At 48.5% G+C, this 23272-nt stretch overlaps 2 protein-coding genes across 2 annotated transcripts; both read right to left on the reverse strand.

Moving 5' to 3' along the window:
* Positions 1–8898: 8898 nt before the first annotated feature.
* On the reverse strand, positions 8899–10144 carry LOC128715122 (loricrin-like). Its single transcript, XM_053810006.1, has 2 exons — positions 10127–10144; positions 8899–9582 (listed from the first exon to the last, which is right to left on the reverse strand). Exons 1-2 carry the CDS (start codon positions 10142–10144, stop codon positions 8899–8901), a joined length of 702 nt encoding a protein of 233 aa, XP_053665981.1.
* A 2434-nt stretch (positions 10145–12578) lies between these two features.
* LOC128717818 (uncharacterized) lies at positions 12579–13245 on the reverse strand. The gene is made up of 2 exons (XM_053811492.1): positions 13219–13245; positions 12579–13031 (listed from the first exon to the last, which is right to left on the reverse strand). The coding sequence occupies exons 1-2, from the start codon at positions 13243–13245 to the stop codon at positions 12579–12581; spliced, it is 480 nt and encodes a 159-aa protein (XP_053667467.1).
* Between the last annotated feature and the right edge of the window lie 10027 nt (positions 13246–23272).

A 23272-nucleotide genomic window follows, 5' to 3' on the forward strand; every position in this document is an offset into this window, starting at 1 on the left:
CGTACGCGGTTGCAAGTTTGCTGGTGGTCCGTTCTCTGCTCCGATCCGTATTGTTCGCCGGAACAATCAAGACTGATCGTCTTGCCCGATATAACTGTCACCCCCAACGGTACGGAATGCGACCGTCAAAATGATACAGTGACCGGTGCCCGGGAGACTCTTCGTCGAATTTGCCGATAAGGATTTGATTTGTTGCACGCGTTGTTTTTTTTTTTTGCTGCTGCAGCTTAGCCTTGGGTGGTGGTACGACGGCCCTTGATATTTGTCATTCTCACTCGGTCCGAATGCACCCGCCCGGTTTGGGTTACAAATTCTTGCCGCCGTAATACACAATCGCTCTGTGCGGGCTTTACCCGTCGATGATAGTGCCGGTGATAGTGAGAGCCCACTGTTGGTCTTCTCTTCTAGTGGCACTGTACGGTCGTTTACGATCTTACCCGGGTAATCCTTCTCTAATCACCCGTCCTAGGTAGCAGGTGCTTCACACGTACGGTTCAATCGACGGAAATTCCTGTGCGCACACCGACACCGAGAGGCTTGTCGACCGACTGTTTACGACCAAGCCCTGCGCACCGCCACTGAAGAACTGAATCAATCGGGATGGTCTGCCCAGAAGATGACTCACAGCTTGTGGAGCGGCGGATCTTTAACAAATGGCACGATCCTGTGTTCCTGCTTCGCGCAAAACCGTACGCTTTGCTGATAATGTGCCAGTTTATCTGTGCACGGAGTGGCCAAGATGTTGCGTGTCTTTAAACAGACACAGACACGCTCGGTGAGATAGCAATCTGGTTCTAGCAATCACTTTGCCGGATCAATCATCCGTTTGACTAATCGGTTGGCGATTGCAGCCCCAACTGCTTAAAGCTACCGACAATTGATCTCAATTAAAGAGCACTTTGTGTGTGTATGTGTGTGTCGGATGCAAATACTCCAGCGCCATCCGATGTGGAACGGGGTTTCGATTTACGCTGAATTACAAATCCGCTTCGATCCGATTCGCAGGTGCCTGCTTGCAATCTAAAGCTATTTCTGCGGTCACGCCCGAGATGCGCAGAGACACAGTCGGCTACTGCAATCACTCCACATCCATCGGATGCAAAACCAAGTTGGCCGTGTGTGAGTGTGTGCCCCAGTTCCACACACGGACGCAGGATAAAGCGTAGTCGGTTGGGTTGCGGTTACCGCTACTACCACAGATTCTGCGGCGATCAATACACCTGACAGATCACTCCTTGATGATCGGGTGTAGGTGTGGTGTGTAAAGCTTACCGTGTTTTACAACAGGCACACGGTCTCGTCTCGCTATCGGAACCAGTACAGCACGTGGTGACAATCGGACCACTACTGGCGGGATAGCAGTGCCCGTGCAAGTATTCTTGGACCGGCGGTGGCGTCACACATCGAAACCTCTATAGCTGCGAGTGATTTAGTGTAAATGGTCCTCAAACGATGCCTTCCCCCAGGGAAAAAAGTGTTTAATTGGGCCTTCGAGGTAGATTGGCTGGACATTGGTGTTCTCAAGCCCTTTATTTTAGCTCTCGATAATTTATGACGATTAGGGTGTTGTGCACGTTCTGATCGATGGGGGGCTTTTTTTCCAGGCAAATAATTATTATGGATAAGTGCAGTGGAGTTCGTGGAATTGTATCGTAGGCCTGCTGGTTGAGAAAAAGATTCTTAGAAGATATTTAAATTATAACCTCTTTCGTGGCGGGGTACACATTTCAGGCATTCAATGCACACCGGATTCAACTAGCTTTAACCCGGTTGTAATGGATATCAGTCAAAACGGGCAATAACCCGACAGACCCAGGCACAGCAAACCACAACCCCGTACACGAACGCTTCGAAGGTATCTTCTCCCGTACCAACTGCAGGTGTATGGCTTCGAGTTCTAACGTTCACCCGAGTTGTCCGGTTGTCCCGCATGTCAATCCATTACCGCACTCTTTGCACATCCATCCAGCCCAACGGTAGGTTATTGGGTTTGTGTCCTTTCTGAGGTACGAGCGGGCGCCCCACCGTAACACCATTCGGAGACAGTAACGTGCGGCGCGCATTGTGACAGTGCCAAATCCATACATAGCACCGGCCACAGATCACATTCTCTTGCCGGGTGAAATTGATAATACAATACAGCACGCTATCGCAACGATTGTTCGATGGTGGTCGATTGTTTTGGTTTTGTTTTCGGTTTTTTTGTTGTTGTACGATTTTACTGCGTTTTATGGGAAACAGACAGGATTTAAACCCCCCCCCCCACCCCCTCTCCCCCTGCAAAGCATCAATCATACGTGCACAAGATGCCAGTCGGCAGGCGCCATGGGGTTTGTTTATTTCCCACCGATCTTCGTCTTGGCCGTGGTTTGCAATACCAGTACCGTCCAGAGAGTGTCAATCTGCATCCGGCATACTTGACACGTTTGGCGATTGTGTTTTGTTCAATGTTGGGGGGTTCGTATTTTTGATCATCCCACACTGCGGATGCTCTCCGCATTGCTTCAGGTTGATAAGCGCGCATGTACATTTCATGCAACGCTACACACATTGCAGCTGCTTGCCGCGAAGCGTAACGTTTCAACGTTGTGCATTGTGAATCATGATTTTTTGGGGGAGAAAGAGAACATCACTCACAGTTTTAAACACGGCAATTTTAAGATGCAAATCCTTACACATTTGACGTGAATTCAGAGGCGGTTAATCAAAGCCAACGTTATTATGATTTGTAATGATGCCCGCAAACGTCAGTTCCGGTTACGGATCGGAATACGGATTACGGTGTACGTTATCAAGTTTCTTCACTCATTTATTCACTACAGACTCGCCTTAAACCGAACTCATTAATGACGCTTTGGAACTTCCTCAACGTCAACTTTTTTGTCATAGGTCGCCCTAAATCGGTTGGCGGCTTGGAGGAAATTGGCATTGATCGTTAATTTGCGCTGCAGATTACGAGGTTCATGGGAACTAACTTCTTCTGAACGTGTCTTATCAATGGTCGCAGCAGCATTAGGAGTCTGATCTTGAGTCGTTGAGTCTTTAATGTATACTTTATTGGTATTTCCTTACTATTGTAGGCTTTTTTTGGCAATATTCGGAGACTGCATTTGTTCGTGAATGTTTGTGGATTTGGAAAATTCTTGAATGTCTGTGTTTAGGCGATTCTTGGGTGGGAGAGATTTATTTTGCTCATAATTGATGTCCAGGGGTTTGCATTCGTCACTACAAACAAGCGAAGTTAATGGCAATGAAGACACATATGAAGACAAATCGACATAATGGAAAGACAATCTCGGTGACTAATGTGCTCTGGAATCATAAAGTATATTCCAATTCCAGTGTACCCACCCGATAGCACTGTGAGGATCATGTTGGAAATCCACAATTCATCTTGAAAATTAGTTCTCCTTGCGCTTTTGTACTGTGTTCTAATAAGACGAATCCCTCTTTTGAACCAACCAAGCCGCTTGAGAGCTGATGTACGCCAATCGATCCAGTCAATAGTTTACCGATGAATATTCTTGCTCTGGAAACCTCTCCACCAACGAATCGTTTGATCGATAATGTCAACTGTTTTGACCGGAATGTTGTCAATAGAGGAGAGTCTATCCTTCCGTTTTTACTCGAGACTAAAATCACCTCTTACACCTTTTGGACTCAAGAAGATGCTCAAAAGAAGCAATGGAGGAGACGTCACAATGACGAGCTCTTTGAGCTGTACGTTGAACTTACTGTCGTACAGCGTTGGAACCCTTGGACTGGGCATGTCATGAGAATAACACCGGACCACCCAGTCCGTAAAGTCCTTTTAGATCGTCCACGTGGACAGAGGAGGCGTGGTAGGCCCAAATTGAGATGGAGTGATGGCGTTGATTCGTCTGCCAAAACGGCCAGGATTATGATCTAGCAGACGACGGTGCTAGACCATGGATGGCTTAGAGGACTCCGAGACCACGAAGCGATTGTAGTGCCTGTAAGAAAGCAAGTTCCAAAGGGCGAACTGATGCAACGCCGATAATTAATAAGAACATTGAAAATTTAAGATCGGCTCATATCAATCTATAAGTTCCTCGTATCGGATCAGATCAAACAAGATCAACAAAAAATGCAGTCCTGCCATTTCCGACTTTCATTGACTTTATTCACCAGTAAGCTCCGTACGGGGGGTATTGGTATGGTCCGGTTGAGATTTTGCGTCGGTCCTGTCGTGTGAACACCGCAGCAGCTACAAATTACCCCACCGGGCTGCCTACAAAAACAGTTCTTCCAAATGATTTGTATGATGCAGAGTATGATGCTTTTACCCCGAAGATGGTTTGAGCGGAACGAAATTACCTCTAGGATAAAGTAACCTCCAATATATTCAATGCTTTGTAGTTCTAGTGCGTAATTAATTACGTCCGAACATACTGACGCAATCGGGCCACAGCAGGGTAAGATCAAACCCTGCAAACTAAACCGAATTACCGGAATCGGTATGGCCGAAGTCTTATCAACTCGATGGCATTGAATCGATGGTCGTGTTACCAATTGGTGCGTTACGCCGAATAAGGGTCGGTGCTGTACCGACTGTCGGTGTGATCTCCCCCAGACCGTGTGGAGCAGCGCCGGCCAGATTAAAACCATCACAATCGGTTAATGAAGACACACCCAGGACGCTGCATCGAAGAAAAAAAAAAGCGTTGAAGTGTTGATTTTTATTTATTTCCATTCCCGTCCCATGCGCCCATCAACCATTTATGCAAATGAATTGGAATGCCGATGATGAAAGCGTTGGGTCTCGGGCGCTGCGTCTAATCGCGCAACGGAACCTACCCCAATCGGGCCTCAATCAAGTCGGTAGCCGTTGGGATTGTGCGCGCGACTGGTGGGCAACGACTCATTTACACATCCTTTCATCGTTCATCGGTGACGCGGGCAAACACACACACTGGCTGCGCGAACCATCGATGAGCGTGCACCTGGCGGAACGCGATGATTAGGCGGATGATTTTCGATGGTAAAAATGTCTCCAATCTGCATCGGGCTCATTTGAATATTCGACCAAACAGCGTGTCACTTATCGGCGGCGGCGGCGGCAAAAGGTGGCCAGCATGGGTGGGAACAATTGGTTTGTACGGCGAACATCGAACTAATCGGTCGGTAGCATTTTGAGCTGCATAAATTTGTGATCGTTCGTCGCGTGCGTTGGTTTAGCACGTTGTTATTCACCTTTTTTTTTTTGTTTTTATTATTCAGCTCCTGGTGTCTGTTATCGGATGTTATTCGGTACCCGGGAACTATAGTGGCCGTTTGCCGGTAGAGCTGCAAGCTTGTTCCGCCCGGATTGTTGGGTGTGGTTTTAATTGATTTGAAAGAAGTGTTTAATGATGCTTTTCGATCGTCATTTGCATTTGGTGCGGATGCTGCACGTAACAAATGACTCAATGCCAATGAAAGGATGATCGGAAATGTCAAGCAGACAGGGAAAACCAAAATCCAAATTATTACACACGTTTTCATAACCACTGCTAAACTACTCTGCGAAAACCATTAAACATTCCGAGCTCCAATGTCTTTGCATTTAAAATTGTAATCAAAGGGGAGGTAAACAAATTCATAAGCTTTTATTCGCAGTCCCTAATAAAAATTCCCCCTTTTCCACATCGTACGAAAACGAGATGAAAACCAACACAAACCGGCAGTTTATACACGATTCAACTAGTTTGTGCCCATTGTTTGGGCACTTTTTTTTCACGCTGTACGATTCCGTTTGTGCAAATCATCTTTAAAAACAGGCCGAATGGTGAAAATGGCAATCCGGAAGTGGCTACCCGAACAAAAAAGCCAAACGAGAAATTGAGAGCCACGTCAGATTGCCTTTCGTTGCAGTTGGTTTTTGCCATTTTGCCTCTACTGCCACTCAACATTTAGTGCTTCTGTTAACTTTCTTCTGCCAGTGATGATGATTACCATCCGTCAAAATAATGAATCACTTGTTTAGATTGGGTTTGTACCTACTTACCCGTCTGTGGTAGAAGTGTCCGAGCAGCACGTTTGAGTGGTTTCGTGTGTCATTGGGTTATTAAAATCACATCATAAAACTCTCCGGCTGAGCTTAACGTACCGCTTCCTCTGGCGACTTCAACTCTGGCGACATCAAGAGTTATAACGTACGGCTGGTCTACGCTAGAGTTGGTCTGGTTCAAACTGGTTCGTTTGTTGAAAAGAACTGAACGAACGGTACAGTTCTTCCGTTCTTTTATCTCTCATAAAAAGGTGTTTTCACGAACTGCAGTACCACAATATGACAAATGAAGTTTGTGGGTTCACTTAAAAGAACTGAGCGAATTTGGCAGGTTTAGTTCTAGCGACCCAACTGTAGTCTACACGCTGCTGAGGAGCACTCCAGAGGATCTAAGGCATTGGTATATCTAGTCAAGATCAAGCCATGGCACCATCGTCTGCCAATCCATTATCCTGGCCTTTCTTGCGGACGCATCAACGCCATCACTCCATCCTAATTTGGGCCTATCACGCCTCCTTTGATCATGTGGACGACCTAAAAGCACTTTGCGGGTTGGGTGGTCCAGTGTCATTCTCATGACGTTACTAGCCCACCGGAGCCTGGCGAGTCTAATCCACTGTACAACAATGATTTCGTCGTACTAATCCACACCTAAGGGCCCTGAACATCTTACTCTCGAACGCGGCTAAGAGGGTTTCGTCGGTTTAAGACAAAATCGATGTCTCAGAGGCGTATGTGAGTACTGAGACTATCTTAGTTCTGTATAGTCCCAGCTTCATTGGTCGCTACAGGTGATTTGATAAGAGAAGTCTCTCAAGCCCGCAGAAAGACCTGTTTGGCAGTACGCACCGCGAGGATCTCGTTATAGAATTGATCTTCAGAGTGAAATCTGGAGATTGATCTCTGGTAACATAATATCTTAACAACTTAACAGCCTCGGTGCCGGATTAACAAATTCCTTGGAGCTACAGAAATAACCATCTTCTGGAAAGTGAAAGAATATCATCTGCGATTCCAGGAATATCACGTGAACAAAGACATTCGCTGTTACGACGAAAAGGTTGTACCGGGAGATGCGTTCCCAGGTCGGTTATATGACTGGTCCGATCACATTTGTCCATAAGCGACAACATTGTCTTCGATGCGTTTACTACGTCACAAGAATTCCCTCAGGAAGCTGGCAACATAAATATGTTCGTATCGCTGCGAGAATGCTTTTTCTTATGTGTTTCACGAACTCCCGGTGACATTGTACAGTTTGGCATTACTATATCCCTAGACCGTGTCTGTCTGCCGTGGCCTAACTGAGCAGAATTAATGAATACAAAATATGATGCTTACATCCCATCCCATTCGACATCAAATTAATGCCACAATGAAACCCTCCAGCATGTAATTAAGCAATGTTACCGAACCCTTGTTGCCGACGGTTCGTACCTTCGCTAACAGACACCCATGGCCGAGGTACACACACCGTTGGGCAAGAAGGCAAAACCCTATTTCTTCTCACTCGCATTAGCAAACCCTACCGTGGCAAAATGGGAGGGCTCCAATGGAACAAAAAAAAAAAAAACTTCGCAATCCAAAACGTCCCACCGGCAAGGGAACGTCGCTCGGTGTAATCGGATTAGATTGGGTCAAAATGCTCTATTACGCAAACACGGCAACGACTTGCATCGTTGAAAGATCGTTGTCAATTAATCAATGCCCCCAGCCCGGTTCTCCTTTCACTGGCGATGCAACTCAGCTGAGCATGGCTTCAAATTTTGCTCCGACCCAAAAAAAAAAAAAACGCGTGACCAACAACAAAAGCCTCCCCAAAGGTTGTTGGGACGCAACAGTTCAATCACGATGTGTACTCGCTCGTGTATGAATGGTATTTAATGTGGCTACGGGGTTTTGGGTCTCCCACACTCAACTCCCCCCCCCCCCCTGGACATCATAAAATCGCAACAAAGAGTAGCTCGCTATCGCTATGATACATCGAAGAATTTCAAGTGCACCACCAGCAATCCACTTCGCGCCGGTTTGCCATAAAACTTTCGTACGCAAACTATGCGAAACGCCCGCCAGCAACGGGTAGCGCGCCCAGTATGTCGCCTCCTCCCACGTGGTTTGACACGTTTTTTTTCCCCCCCTCGACCCACAGTGCAATTACTTATGGGCAAAAAAAAGAACAAACACACAGCATTTAACGGTGACAAATTTTTCGATTTTTTTATTTTTTTATAGCTTTTTTTATCCTCGGTTACGCGGTCGGTTTTTGTTTCTTTTTTTTTTGTGTAAACAAAAACTTGATTCTACTAACGGATAGGCGAAGAAGATACGGGACGGGAAAAGAGAGATGAAGGAGAAATATTTACATGGAAACATAAACAGTGCTTAAGACTGTTGCTCTCTGGTCACAACCCGGTGGTGGTCCGTGATGGGTGGACACACTGATGACAGTACGGACCACAACCAACCTGTCCCGGGGTCCGGTGCCCCGGAATCGGGTGAAGCGTTACGCTGTCGCTTCCCGATTCCACCGGAGCGCGTCGAGTGTTGTCCCTGGCCATGATGATGTTCTACCCTACCCTTCGGGACAGGTGGTTTTCCTCGCTCAGCTTGTCTGGTGGCGCGGATGGTTGGTGTGTGTGTTTTTTCTGTGTTTTCCATGCGTGCTTTACGTGCGTTTGCCTGTGTTTCGTGTGTTCGTTTCGTCCGGGTGTCCAGACGCGTTACGGCGGTTGGTCCCCCGGTGGGTTTGTTTTTGTTCTGCTGCGTGTCGTTTACGATACGTCCAACGTCCGGCGAGAGAGGGTCCGGCAGTTGGAGGCTGTAAGGGTTTACGGTACGCGGTACACATTGTGTTGTGATGGTACCGTAGTACCCAACCCCGAGGGTTCTTAGAACGGGGCACCGTAGGTGCTTGACGGGCGCGACGGAGCACCGTACGAACCGGACGGAGCCGACGGAGCACCGTACGAACCGGACGGGACCGACGGGGCACCGTACGAACCGGACGGGACCGAAGCGGACGAAGTCTGCAGGAATTGCGCTACCTGGATCGCTTGCTTGACACCCTCGAGATCGATACCGACGACACGGTGACCGCCGGACGGGACGCCGTACGTGGACGACGGTGGTCCGTACGAACCGGAAGGCGCACCGTAGCTACCGGACGGTGCGGAAGGATATCCTCCGAAGCCGCCGGACGAAGACGACGAAGACGATTGGCTTTCCTCGCGGAGCAGAATCTGGCGGATTTCGTTCAACAGCTGGGGATCCACGTTCAAACCCTCGGAGGTTTGAACACCGGCCGGGACGGCCTGGTAGCCACCGCCGCCGCTAGAGAACGACGACGACGACGACGACGAGCCGGAGAAGCTGGCAGCGTAACCGCCACCACCTCCGCTCGAGTATCCGCCACCGCTGGCATAACCGCCACCCTGGCTGTAACCGCCACCGCCACCACCGTGGCTGTAGCCACCGCCGCTGCTACCTCCGTGTCCACCGGACGGACGGTTATAGCTGTACGGGGATGGTGGTTCCGCGACGGCAACGGCGGCCAGCGAGGCAAACGCCAAAAACTGCAACCGGAAAGAGAAGAAACGCTAGATTAGACATCTCGCAGCCACTGCTGGACATTGGGTTTGCTGGTGCTAATGGGAAGATGTGTGTGGGTGTGTCGGAAAGGCAGAACGGATGCCATTCTTCGCTCAATGGGCAAAGCCTCGAATGAGCTAGTTATCAAAGAAGCTGTCAAGAGCTGTAATAATCTCTCAGCTGTTACGTTACGACTGTTCGAGTATGGCATGTGATGCCACTCCGCTTCCGTGAACCACACCTCACAAGTGCTCGAGTGTTCGTCCCCCATTCGGGAAGACCCCTTTCCCCCCTGGAGCAGTGTGTGTCAGAAGTGTACTTCTCTAATAATAGAACGCCCGGGATGCTTCCCCCCCACCAAATCCAACTGCAACTAATCAACACGACGACAATCAACACTATCACAAAACAACACACACACACACACACACAATGCACACCTCCAAAACCGCGTTTCCACAAATTCCCGGTTGTGGCAAATTCTTGTGGCTCTCTGGAAGAAATTCTTCACTAGAGGGCGCTACTTACCACGGCAAAGCTGTTCATTTCACTTAAGATAGAGATGGAAAGAAAAAAAAAACACGGGGACTAAAATTTAGATGTTTACTGAAGCGAGTGTTGTGACCGAGTGTGCTTTCCGTGCGCCAAATTGCAGTCTTTATACCCGAATACCCCCAACTTACATCCCCCCCCCTCCCCCCCCAGCACTCCCACTTCCACCCCCTTGTCGGTTTCGGGGTTTCCCGTCCGGTCTCCCGAAATCCCAGCGCTCGGAACATCAACCACCCTTCTGGTGCCGGGCGCCGGTGGAGTATCGCATCTCCGTTTATGCCGTCCCCGCCGCCAGGGTGGTTTGATCTTCTTGCCGGTTTGGGTGCTTCTCATTGCTCGTTTTCTTATTTTCAACTCCGGCACGCAAGTTCACTTTCATCGGGTCCCACTTTGGGGTGGATGGATCCACGCTCATCCTTTCCCTTTCCATCGACTGGCCGGTAGCCACCCCTAGTGCCCCCGTGGTACATGAACCTTCATTGGCCGGGTTGTGTCTAGTTGGCGCACAGGAGAGGGGGGGGGGGGGGGAAGCATACCTTCTCCATCCCTTTCTCCCTCTGGCTGAATGGGGGGGGGAGGGGAGGTTGTTCTTTTTTCGTTTTGGAGTTTTGTTTGTCAGCAACCGAAGCTACCGTTGTTTGTTAGTGCCAGTAGGTGAGCTCGCGATAAACCCCCACCCCTACCGATGGTACCGGTTCCACTCATCTCGTCAAGGGTTTGCTCATCACCGCGCGTAAGCTTTTGTGCCGCTGTTCGGGTTTGTTGCCCGTTTTGTTTTGTTTTTCCAGCTGGGCAGACATGCAATTCCCGACCTGACGGCCTAGCCGGTTCGGCGGTTCTTCTCCATTTTATTCATTGCTGATTTTTTTTTCTCCGTCCGTGGCCACAACCGGGGATTGCATCCCAACTATACAGCGAAGGTAAGCAAAAAAAAAAAGGCAGCCCCCTTGCTGCCTGAAGCTGCTGAACCTCTTCCAACCAACAGCAGACGTAAAAAGATGAACGGTTTGATAGTTTTATCTTTGACTATTCTTCTTTCACTTTCAACTCGCTTCGCACGCTGCAGATATTTCGGTCGGGTTTTATTAGTTACGTTATTTGCAGAAAGCATCCTGCATTCACCACATGCTGGTGCCATCCTCCCCCCGCCCCCCGGGCGAGTGTAATGGCGAGATTGTTTTTCACGATTCACGGCCTCCGGAGGCTCACCCGATCGCACGCCGATGCGCTTCCACAGCACCGTCTTATCTGCACTCACTTAGCGTTTTTGTTTTCTTCTTTCTTCTTCATTTTAATTCGGATGGATCACTTTCGGAATTTATTGGCCCTCCCGGCACGAAACACGGGGTTGGCAGGGTGGTGCAGCCACGACCATCCGCGGTAGATCTGGAGCCAGAGTGTCGTGCGAATTTGGTTGCCCTTTCCCCCGAGTTTTCCAACCGAGCATGCAGTCGATTGGCCGGGTAGTGCAGGGAAGCCTATCATTATGCGCATCTACCCTTAACCGCCCAGCGGGAGTGACCCTTACGGTGAATGTCGCCAACGCCGTGTGCACAAGCAGCTTCATATCGCCAGTTTGCGTCGTGCTGCAGCTGATGTGCAGGCAGATGATCGTGCGATCATCGGTGTCGTCGGTGTACCCCACCGTGTGAAACGGGTTTCGGTTTCGACGTGTGTGGATGGAAATATTGCTGATGGTACGTACACAGCATCCGCGCGAAAGGTAATTGCAGTGCGGGCGGTGCGTTAGTTACGATCGCGCTTACGATCACATTTAGCTACGATTTAGTTTCAATTTTATGCTTCCCTTTCTACCCGGATGGCGAGGGATGATGTCTCGTCACTAATCCACTTTAACGCACCATTTGGCGAACAATTTACGGCGAGGAGGCAGGGTTTTCCAATGCTGAGTGCTAGAGTTGTAACCAATTGTGAATTCTTTTCAAATTTAACTGGCATAAGTAGCGGTAGCTGTGGAATTCCGTTCACACACACTATTATAACAAAAAAATCACCATTTTAGTTGAGAAAACTTGTGTAAAGAGTTCACTTAATAGTGAATAACATCCTGAAACTGCTGAGATAAGATGCATAAGGTTCTCCTGTTCGGAGAAGGAAACGACTCCAATGAGGATTGAACTTAAGATTTCGAAAAAGCAATACGGCCTGGACATTTGCCATGATTAAAAAAAAGGACCTCGAAACTCGCAACAATTCCAGAGGTCCACAAGTTCCTCAACACATTCCAGCTCAACTTGCAAACGGTCCAGATATGGTGCACTCCTGTAAAAGGGCGCAAAGTATCTCACATTTTGTTCTATTTTTTTTTTTTAACGGTGACAAATTTTCTATTTATTTTTCGATTTTTTTTTCTTGTTTTTGCTTTCATTTTCTACCATAAAGTCTGTCCGTGCAGCATTCCGTCCGCTTACTGCGGGGCGCCATAAGAACCGCTGGGCGGCCCGTAAGAACCGCTCGGTGTCTGCTGATCGCCCTGCCAGTACTCGGCCAGCTGGATGCTCTGGACGGGTTGCTCCAGCATCAGTCCAACGATACGGTCCGTGTTGCGCGGTGGACCGTACGACGAGCTCGGGCCACCGTTCGAGCCACCGTTGGCCGTGGCAGATTCGGTTTCGTGCTGCAGCAGCACCATCTTCACCTGTTCCAGCAGCTGGGGATCGATCATCAAACCTTCCATCGTTTGCGGACCGGTCGGTTTCTGGAGCAGCGGTCCGGAACCTCCACCACCGTTACCGCCACCACCGTTGCCACCGTATCCACCGTTGCCGCCGCCATTGCTGTAGCCACCACCATTGCCACCGAAGCCACCACCACCGGGCAGTGGTGCCTCGGCCCGTACCACAACCACTAGGGCCACACACTAGAATGGGGAGGGGAGGGGGGGAGAGGGAAAAAAAACGGGAACGGAACGGATCGATTAGCACGGAACAAGCACGTCCTGTCCACTGCTAGTGAGAACGTTTACACACGTGCTAACGCACAAGCAAGCACATTTTGCACAAAACCACACACACATACACACACCGGAACAAACAAACACAACTTACCACGAAGACAACACCGAATGCGCGCATCTTGCTCACTCACAGCTGTGGTTGGTACAGTGTTCTACCCTTAACGCCACTCGACAGAATGTGCTGACCGGACGATGGTTCCTACCGATTTATACCGTCAATACCGTTCGGATTCGGATGTATCCTTGAGCGGTAATGCCCACCGCCAAACGGCACCGATCCGGCTGCCCCGATACGGACGCCCGATCGTTTCGCGCGCAGGCACGTAGCGCTGCTTGGGCCATCGAAAACGGCGGTGCCGTAAAATCCCATCCCGCGTGCATCGGACGGGTTTGTCGGTTAATTGTCCTACTAAGAACGATGCGCCGCATTCGCACGGCGGACGGAAGATGAGCACCGATGGTGGACCGATCGGACCGTTTCCATACATGGTAAGCAGCGGGCCGGCTTTTGCGCACACGAATTAATTTCACAGCGAAGATTTGTGATTGTTTTTCCATGTCGGTGTTGTTCCGCACGTCCACCTTCCCGACGGCACTTCCACCGGCATAATAGACACGCGGGCCCTAGCATAGCCGGCCACGTGGAATGATGATGGCCGTCGCGACAGGTAGCGGGTTTCTTCCACTTTTTTGTCTGCTGTTGTTATGTACCATCTCCCTTAACCGAACCGAAACTATCGAATTAGCGAAAGAATCGTCGTCGACACCGAGGACGATCGTGTTGCGATTTGGGGGATCTCCCCCTGTTTGGCCGAACGCCGCATCGCAGATAATGCACAAATTGGCACACCGTGACCAGGCCGCAACCGTGGTGTCGTTGCCAGGCTGGCTGCGATGAACCCCCTAATTCACCAACGAATTGGACGAAGCGTACTGTACGCGCAGTGTGTCAAGCGTCCGCTTCGAGAGCCATTTAGGCAAGCCATTGGAATGGTGCTTTATTATCGCGTTTGTCGTTTGTGGTTAAAGCCGTGCGTTGGTACATCCACCGTCACCCGTCGAAAGCATCTCGGGTGGCCTCGGCGCGGGTCAAAGGTTTCGTGACGTTGGTGATCGATGGTCAATTGATTTGCACCGTTGGAGCGTAATTATGCCCATCGAATTGGGGGGGGGGGGATGGGCTTTCCTTTATTTATTGTTGCAGCCACTACTGTGCCTTGTTTAGGTTTATGGGTTGATTAGTAATTTGCTATTAATTGTTATGCCTCTGGGCATCGTTTTTCGCATGGCTTTTTAAGATCCGGTGCTATTTTCAAAACGTCTGGGGTTTAAGCACCCAAGACACTAAATGTGCAGCCCGCTGAGTACCTGCTCCACTGCAGGCACGTTCCATTGAATGTCACCAGCTCTCTTCGGCACTGTTTGAAGCGAAATTAATTCGTTTGCTTCCTTCAATAGTCACAGTGGTAGAAAAAAAAATCGCCAAACGAAACCCATTTTAATGGCCTTTTCTTCGGCCGGCAGCTTGTCATTAAGAAGCGCGCGTTAAATTAAACTGTTGCCCATTCCTTCCCAAACAAATCTGAGCTGGCTTTTCAACGCCTGTAACACCTTGGTCGTCTGCCAACCATTAAACACTGTCACAGGCCCCCACTGGTGTAGTCCTCACAACACACTTTAAAATGATGGCGAACCTTTCTAGCAGCAGAGGTCGTACTCGTAGTTGCTGCGTTACGTAGAACTCTTACTGCTACAGCATGTATTAAACTTTTTACATGTTGCATACTACATTGCACATACTCTGCTACTCGGATGCTACCCAAACGTATCTGTTTCCCCAAACGAACCTTCCCTCCCTGGTAAGCAGGTTGGTCTAATGGTGAAATAATTATCACTAACTAACATTTCTGCTCGGTTCGTCTAAAGTCGTCCAAAGCGAACCGTGCCACTATTACCAGCTGTATCCGATTCGTTGCACAACCACCGAACGGCATGATCTCCATACGCAAAGATCATCTTGCGGATCATCAGCACCATTCCCAGCACGTGATCATCTCTTCCGTCCTCCAAACGCCATTAAACGTCTCAACTGGGAAACAAAAAAGCAACACCAGGGGGGGAAAAAAAAAACAAACCGAATTTAACCTCTTCAATTCAAGGTAAAATGTAAACTATTAACTCTGATTTAATGAACAATATACGTTCAGGGAGGGGGTTTCACGTGCTCACTCTTATGTTTGATTATTTAATTGAGTCGATCGGTACGTTGTTGCTTTGTTTTTTGTTTGTTTTGCTTACTGCAGCATTATTTTTCGCACCCTTCGCAGTGGATCGGTTGGAGATGATTTTATCCGTCACCTACAGACACATGGTTGAACCGGAAACAAAACAACAACGAAAAAACAAACCCCAACCGGAAGGAAGCTCACTATAGCGCGATGTGGCGTTCGCGCATTCGTGCCGTTTATGTTTCTCATTTTGTCTTAATTTACGGCCAAATGAATGTGAATGAATGTAATGAGCATCGATCCGGCATTGTGGCGTACTGCAGCGCGCAGAACCGTCTGGTGCGGCCGGTAAAATAATGCATTTTGGATTAAAAGATTGATCGGTAAGGTCATGGAACAGATCGTGTCTGTTTCGGGGGCCGGAGGGAATGCAAGAAAAACAAAACACGATTACCTTCCAACTGAAGGTGAAGGGAGCATTAAAACCGAAATCTCGGTACCGACCATAGTTTTGTTATGAAACCGGTTTAAGTTTGGTGAAACGGCTTTCCATCCGAAAGAAAGCTTCTTTCCTGGAAAATTTCAAACTTTAACCTTTTAACCGATGGGACGGGGGGAGGGGGATTGCAGTGGTGGTACTGGGGAAGAGGTTTCCAGTACGATCTACCCAACATTTGCATCCTCACCTCACCCGAGTCACGTCGGGATGGCGCAAAAAACGTGACGTGGGGTTCGTCGCTTACCGTTGCGCTCGAGTCTTTCGATCCGTCACGCGATCAACGCAACCTCCGGGGAGGGGCACAAGTGCCGAGAATGGAACCGTCTTGGCGCACGATTACTATGTGACACAAACAAACAAATACAACCCCACCGCAAACGTGTGTGATCCTCGTTCCGGTGGCGGTTTGTGAGAGCTTTGCCATGTTTATTTGCTCACCTACTGGCCATTTCCTGTGCCGCGTTGCGCCATTTCAGCAGCAAACAAAAACGCCACCTCTCTTGGTCATGCAAAGGAGAACAGTTTTAAGGTGGCAATTATGCTCCGGGCAACACTTCCTCTACGTGCCTAATAGGTTTGTTTCTTCTGTATTGTACGCTAATGTCATAATTCTGTTCGTGCTCTCCTTGAAGTTCAATCTCGATGCTGCTTTCGTACGCTGAGTGCTCAGCCATCATGCCAATTGTGTGTGTGTGTGTGTGTCAATTTAACGGTAGCATACCGAATTTTCCTTAACACTAGCAATAAAAACACTCCCGGGAGCAATCCCATCCCAATGCCGACCGAACGGATTAGTACGATGCGATAATGCACACTCTAATGGTACTACTTCGGTCATCATTGCATCGTCACTTGTCGGCCATTAAGAGAGTGAACGAGAGAGAGAAAAAAAAACGGGGGAAAACAGTTATCCAACGTGCATTTGTTGGCCAGCCTCCTCGACGGTGTGTCGAAGAGCGCTGTCCCAAGTACCGGTAAAGTGCATCCAACAGACCGCTTGGTGCGATAAGCCAGAAAGACAGCGTTGGGGTTTCGCGACGTTTCCGGGATTTTACCTCCCCGAACGGCCAGAGTAACGTTCTCCAGTGACACTCAGCACAAACGCGAGAAAGGGGGTTGCATGGGGGATGAGGGGAAGAAGCCCCCGATCCCCGTTTCCCGGTCCCCCTGTATGTTTCCCACCCCCAAACACATCGTTTTCTCACCGATTCCTGTACGTGGGCTGAGCTGATTTGATACGTTCCGTTTCGTAACGACGGTCACCATACGTTCCGTTGCTGCCACTGGACTGGAAGGGTAGTTTGTTACAGTACCGCAGAGGGGAAGGAGAAAAAAAAAACATTGCAAAATTTGCATCTTTGATGACGCCGTGTGCAACATAGTGTGTGCAACCAACCATTCTCACGCGCCATCACCGGGTACCGGTGGCATCGGTCCCAAAATGGGGCCGGTTACATTCGGGTTCCCTAATTTCATCACGGTGCACCCCTGCCCCCTTTTGTTTGCCTACGGGACCCGGGGCTGTTAAGATTGATTAGTACCTCATATGCACCACACCCCGCATGCTAAATAGACCAAATATTGTTTGCGAAAGGAAAAAAACACACACAACAACAAATGATTCTTTGTCTCGGTACCCTCATTCACGTGCGCATGCGAAGAAAACTGGTGCACTAAATTGGTAAAGCCGTGGCCCCCGCACGCCGGACAGACAGAAGGCGCTAACACAGCCGCCCGCTGACGGTAGCTGAAGGCGCGCGTGTGAACATTTAACGCCGCCACGCCGCGTGTGGTGCGCCGCATACTTATCAGCGACAGTTCATCGTTTTTCTCTCACCAAGCTGTTGGATGAAAATTCGGACGCAATGCTGTTGGCTTTGAATGAATTCATCATCTTTTGTTTTTTTTAACCATCGTGTTGGTAATAGACAAACAATTTAGATTATCGTTCAGCATGTTGTCTCCGGCATCACGGTTTGTGGCGTGCGTTGCATATTTTGGCATGCAAATTTAAAGTGGACATTACATTCTACGACTTTCAAACATTTAGATAAGGTTAAGCTGTGTTTAGATAAAATTGGGGACAACAAAAACATAATAATAATATGGGGTGATTTTTGGATGTGGTTGGACAACTACTTGGAATATTTGAAAGGGAGTATTTTCACCAGAAAGTAAACTAATTATTTTTTACTAGGTCGACCAAGACTACAGCAGGAGTCCTCTAAACCTGTTCGCTGTTAAGCACCGTCTCTACTCATTCTATTATTCTTTCCGGCTGATTCATCAACGCCATCTCACTCCACGTCTGTCCATTTGAGTTTTGATTTGAATTCGTCATACTACTCGCCTAAGCGAGTCAGTCGTCGTCAGTCGTCAATTTTGGACATTGTCAATGTCTCAGAGGCATATGTAAGTACTGGAACTTTGTAACTTTTATATTGTTCCAGCATTGTTCTTCGCAACAGTTGTTTAGAGTAGAGTAGTTTCCCCAGACTTTAATAAGGCCAGGTCGTGGCCAGCACCCTCATAGTTATCTCAACATCAATGCTTTTATCGTTGCCGACCTTTGACCCAAGATAGGTGAAATTTGGACGACTTCGACGAACGCCTTCTTCTTTATCGGCACAACAACCTCAACCTCAGGGCTGCCATTTCTGGCTTTCTGTGACCCGTAGCTGGATAGTCTTGCGTACGAGGGTTTGGTCCGGGTCCGTTTGTGTGAAGACCGGCGCCACTACCAATACACCACCGGGCCGCCCCCGGTGTGCCATTCGTGAGGTAGAATATGTTAACAAAGCCGCTGGTGGTCCTTCATCTTTTAGGTTTCTGTCTCGTTAATCTCTAACCCGAAGTTTTCCGTCGCCAGCTCAATCGTTTGGTAAGCATCCGCACGGTAGGAGAGCCGTAAACCAATTATGTCGAGGTCGTTAGCAGATGCCAAGATCAGGATTGAGTTATAGAAGATGGTCCCCGAAGTTTCCACCTCCGAGTCACGGATGGCCCTCTTTAGCGCTTGGTTGAAGAGTGTAGACAAGCTCCTTGGCGCAAGCCATTGGTGGTAGCAACGGACCAACGAGAGTTTTCCATCCACCATCATCTGGCATGTGACGATGGCCATTGTCACTCGTGTTAAAGATTCCAACTGACTGACTATACTATCGTATACGGCCTTGAGGTCATTGAACCCGCCATCTGCACCAAGTTGTGTCGTATGGTAAAGATCTGTTCAGTCGTGATTCTTCTACTCCTTTACGAATATGGACAAGTCGATCTTGTAGTATTGTGGAGAATATCATGAATGCGGTATTCAACACCGTAATAACCCTGTAACCCGCTGAGCGGTGTAATGTTCTGATTAAACTTGTTTTCAATCGCTCACTTATCAAACCAACAATGAAGCAAAGGAAAGATGAGAAGCTACTGAAATGTTGGTGCTAAATCCTGTTCCCTCTCTCGATCGATTTAATGATTTGAGCAGATTTATGACATAAACGCGCGTAATTGACGCAATTGAATATTTCTCACACACACGCTGCATGGCGAGGATACCTTTCATGTCCATCATTAATCATACCTGGCGTGGAGCGCGTTGGATGCATGATGATGACTGTTGCAAGCGCATGCTTTGAAGCGCTTTCGAAAAGAGAACGGACGAAATGTGTGTCTCTGTGTGAGGCTGAAGGATTGTTTTGCTGAGCGTTTAATTCAATTAAGCATAGCACGCTATCAGTGATTACGATTTGCCAATCAAGGCGACAGTATTTCGAAGCTGTTAGCACGTTATCACCGATGACATTTCCATCATCAGCGTCTACCGGGCAAGGTGATCGAACGACACGTAAATTAGCCATCTTCGGATCCGTGTCCGAAAGTACGCGCGCTTAATTGCCTTACCGGAGGCTTCGGCTCTCGCGAAAAGGGTATGCGCTTCGGATAGCGGAACAGGCAAGCGGAACACGTTGTTGCTCAAAACGGCTTTGATCGCCATCGCGATCCCAAAACCTTGACCGACATATATCCCTTTCGACATGGTGACAGGGAACCCCACATCATCGGCATTCGGTTACGCTTAACCTAACCACCATTATTGCACACTCCCAACCCAGCAAGAGCTCAACGCAGGTGACCGTCTATTTGGTGTTGCCCTCCATTCGATTCAAGTGGATCTCCACGGTCCGTGGGCTCTCTTTTTCTATCCCCCATTACGCTAATGCCTCATTTGCGAACGATTATGAGAGTAAGTAAACAGACAGATTTGACCACATTAAGTGACACGGATCATTAGATGTATGCGGGGTTTCACCGGCCCATGATTGATGGTCGGAAGGGTGGTCAGGTTGTTGTACCACTCCCAAACACGGTGAAGAGAACTTGGACAGAAAGGACAAGATGACAAGGCTCGGTAGACAAACAAAATCCGAGCGGGGCAGAGCGGAGGTTCGTCAGCGAAAGATGCGCACACAATCCAAACTCCAACGCCGAAAGTGACGCTTCAAGAAGAGTGGCTGAACTTTCACAACGTGTGTAGTGCACACACAAAAAAAACACAGCAAAAAATAACGCGTGCACACAAAACCATCCACATTCCGCCGCTATTCGGCAAAGTGTTGATGATGATACTACGCACTTGGGCGCGAGAGTTGGAGCATTCTTCAATCATTAGGCAGCTTTAAACGGGGCACACACCATCAAGGGGAAGCTTTTCCATGCGCTCTCGTTGCATCCTTTTGCAGTTAAAGTTGATGGAAAAAGCTCGGTCCCTCCATCGGTGGACGACCCGTTTCGGTTGGGGAGATTATGCAAGTGATCTGTGGGCCGCAGCCCCAGTATTGTGTGATTGTGGCCGAGCGGCCGGTGCTCACTGTCCAGTGGGGATGTCTATTGCACAACGGAACGGTCGGGCTGATGTTTCCAAATTCTATACGCTCATATGCTTCTTCAGCGGCAGAATGTTCACCGATCGGCATCTTCGGCACACGAAGCCGGTTTAGGTCATTATTTGATACGTACCAAAGCTGTTGAATGTACAAAGACATCTTTAAGAATGTAAGAATAAATTTGTTCGAAACATTGCCATTTGGTAGTTCCACTCAGCGACTGTCACCGACAAACAGTAGTCATCTGCGTAAGCCGCTACACAACACGACGACCTCACTCGAAGCGGTGGGGAGGGGGAGGGGGAAGGGGAAAAAGCAATGCAAGACACGGAGACGATTGCATCTTTATTTCTTTCCCACTCGCGGATTCGGATTACCAATGGCCACCGGTGCTGCACTCGGGCCCCAAAAATGATCGTCTTTAGCTTCAACAAATCACTTCATGGCAGGTTCCCCACCGTCGGTACCAGTCAGCACTGCCTATCAGGCTCATAATCTGCCAGTCAGACAGACGTCGCTCATCGTTCGCTGTTATTTCCAATTCCTGCCCATTTCTAATTTCTACACTAACAAACAACGTTACGCAATAGAGCGCAGCACCGCAGTTTTAATGTGCACCGTGCAATGATGCGCGCTCCCAAGCAATCCCCATGCTATCCCATAATCGTGATCGTCATGCTCGAAATCTGTAGCCACGGCACCGCTTAAGGTCGGCCCTCTTATGTGATGCGCACTGCCATGGGTGATCCTCGGCTATGCGCGCTCGGGTGAATAGCGTACAACGCAAAAGGAGCGAAAACTTTCAAACCCTTTTGGGAGGAAGCGAAGAGTCTTCCTATATTGTGCGGATTACATGAGGTTAGAAGTTCTGTTTGTTCCGAAAGTATCGTACAGGTAGTTTAGATAGTCTGAAAAAATTGGGGTTACTTGGCAAAATTGGAGGAGTCAGAGACTCCCTTGCACATCTGGATTAGCATAAATGAAACAAGGTTTACGCGCTATATTGATGTCTTTTCATGTTGAAACATAATTTGGAGATGAAGATGAAGAGTTCCTCCCGCTTTCTGGATCATGTGCACACTGAACTTATATGAAGCGTTGTTTACTATATCCGCCGTACTATATATCCGTCAACATCAGACATTCCAAGGCTTCCTCTATATATCCTACTTCAACTGGAATAGCATTCCGAAATGCCTCGTACTTGCTCAAGACTCAAGACTCAAGACTCAAGAGTACTCAAGACTTTTCTGGGCCTTCCTAGGTGCCCATCTACAGACAAAGAATATTCAATAAAAGATGGGGAGTTCAACCAGAGACCCACTATTAAACGATGGGATCAATGAGGAAACAGTACAACCGGTAAAGTACACGTCGATCTCAACTGGATCTCGCATATTCCTATATAATTGGGTCAGGCGGGGAGTCGCATAAATAAGGACAGGCGTAGAGAATCTAAAACAGAAAAGAGCAAAGTTCGACAGGTTAATCTTCTTTCACACAATGCACAACCCTCTTTTACCTAACTGTCAGACGAAAGTGAAGAATTCTAACGAAATAACTCACCCACAATGTTGCCTTTATTAAATCACTGTAAGCACTATCTAAAAGCAAACAAAAACTAGCGGCCACAAACATTACCACGCGACGGTGTGCCTCTCTTCATTCATGTTTCTCGCTTTGTTAGCGCCGCTTAGCAAGCCGAGGGTAATCACTTGGTCGAAAAGTTTGCTGGACCCAGGCGGTGTAGCGGTGTAGTAACGAGCAAGTAAGAAGGCAGTGAAATTATGTTCATGATCGGCGCCAGATCTCCCCCACCCCAAGCTGGCAACTCCGAGGTCGTGCGCTCGCGTGAGGGGTTAATCATTACATAGCGTCGTCCGTCTCGAAAAGAGGCGCCCCGGCCAATTGTGTACGTGCCGGCGTACCATTCCCAGGCAAAATTTGTGTAGCACGATCTGGTCACCGGTCCAGGCCGGCGTAATTGGGATGGACGCGTCTTGTAACGTTTGTTGCTCATGTTAATTGCTAGCTTGTTTTAACTGTCCCCACTGCTCGCTTCTGCGCGAGATACAATAAGATGAGACATTTGGTTTCTGTTTTACCCGAGATTTATGTCCTTTCCTGGTAATAGAAGAAGTTTACTTTTAGAATTGTGCGAGATATTTAGCTTTTATATCCAAATAAAACCACCGTTAAGTGGCTACCATGTTGTGATGGATCGCGCCCACTTTCTCGAGGTGACAATGGTGGCATCACTTACTGCCTGTGTAATAAAATAAAGAGTTTATTTTCGCAACCCGAACATTCACCAATCAATATACCTTAGCATCCTGCATTATCAAAAATTCCCTCCTTCACGTTATTTTTATCGCTTGCCCGTGGATCGCTGTAGAAAGTGATAGTAAACTCGGCAACTCGACACCGATCAAGCCATTCCGATGGCCAAGTGATCACCGGCCCGATACCAGCAGGTGTATCCAATTTAACCTTTGCCCTCTTGTTGCGGGTAACCCACGCTCATGTACACGCACCTCC

The sequence above is a fragment of the Anopheles marshallii genome, chromosome 2 (genome assembly GCF_943734725.1).
Source record: "Anopheles marshallii chromosome 2, idAnoMarsDA_429_01, whole genome shotgun sequence".
NCBI classification, from domain to species: domain Eukaryota; kingdom Metazoa; phylum Arthropoda; class Insecta; order Diptera; family Culicidae; genus Anopheles; species Anopheles marshallii.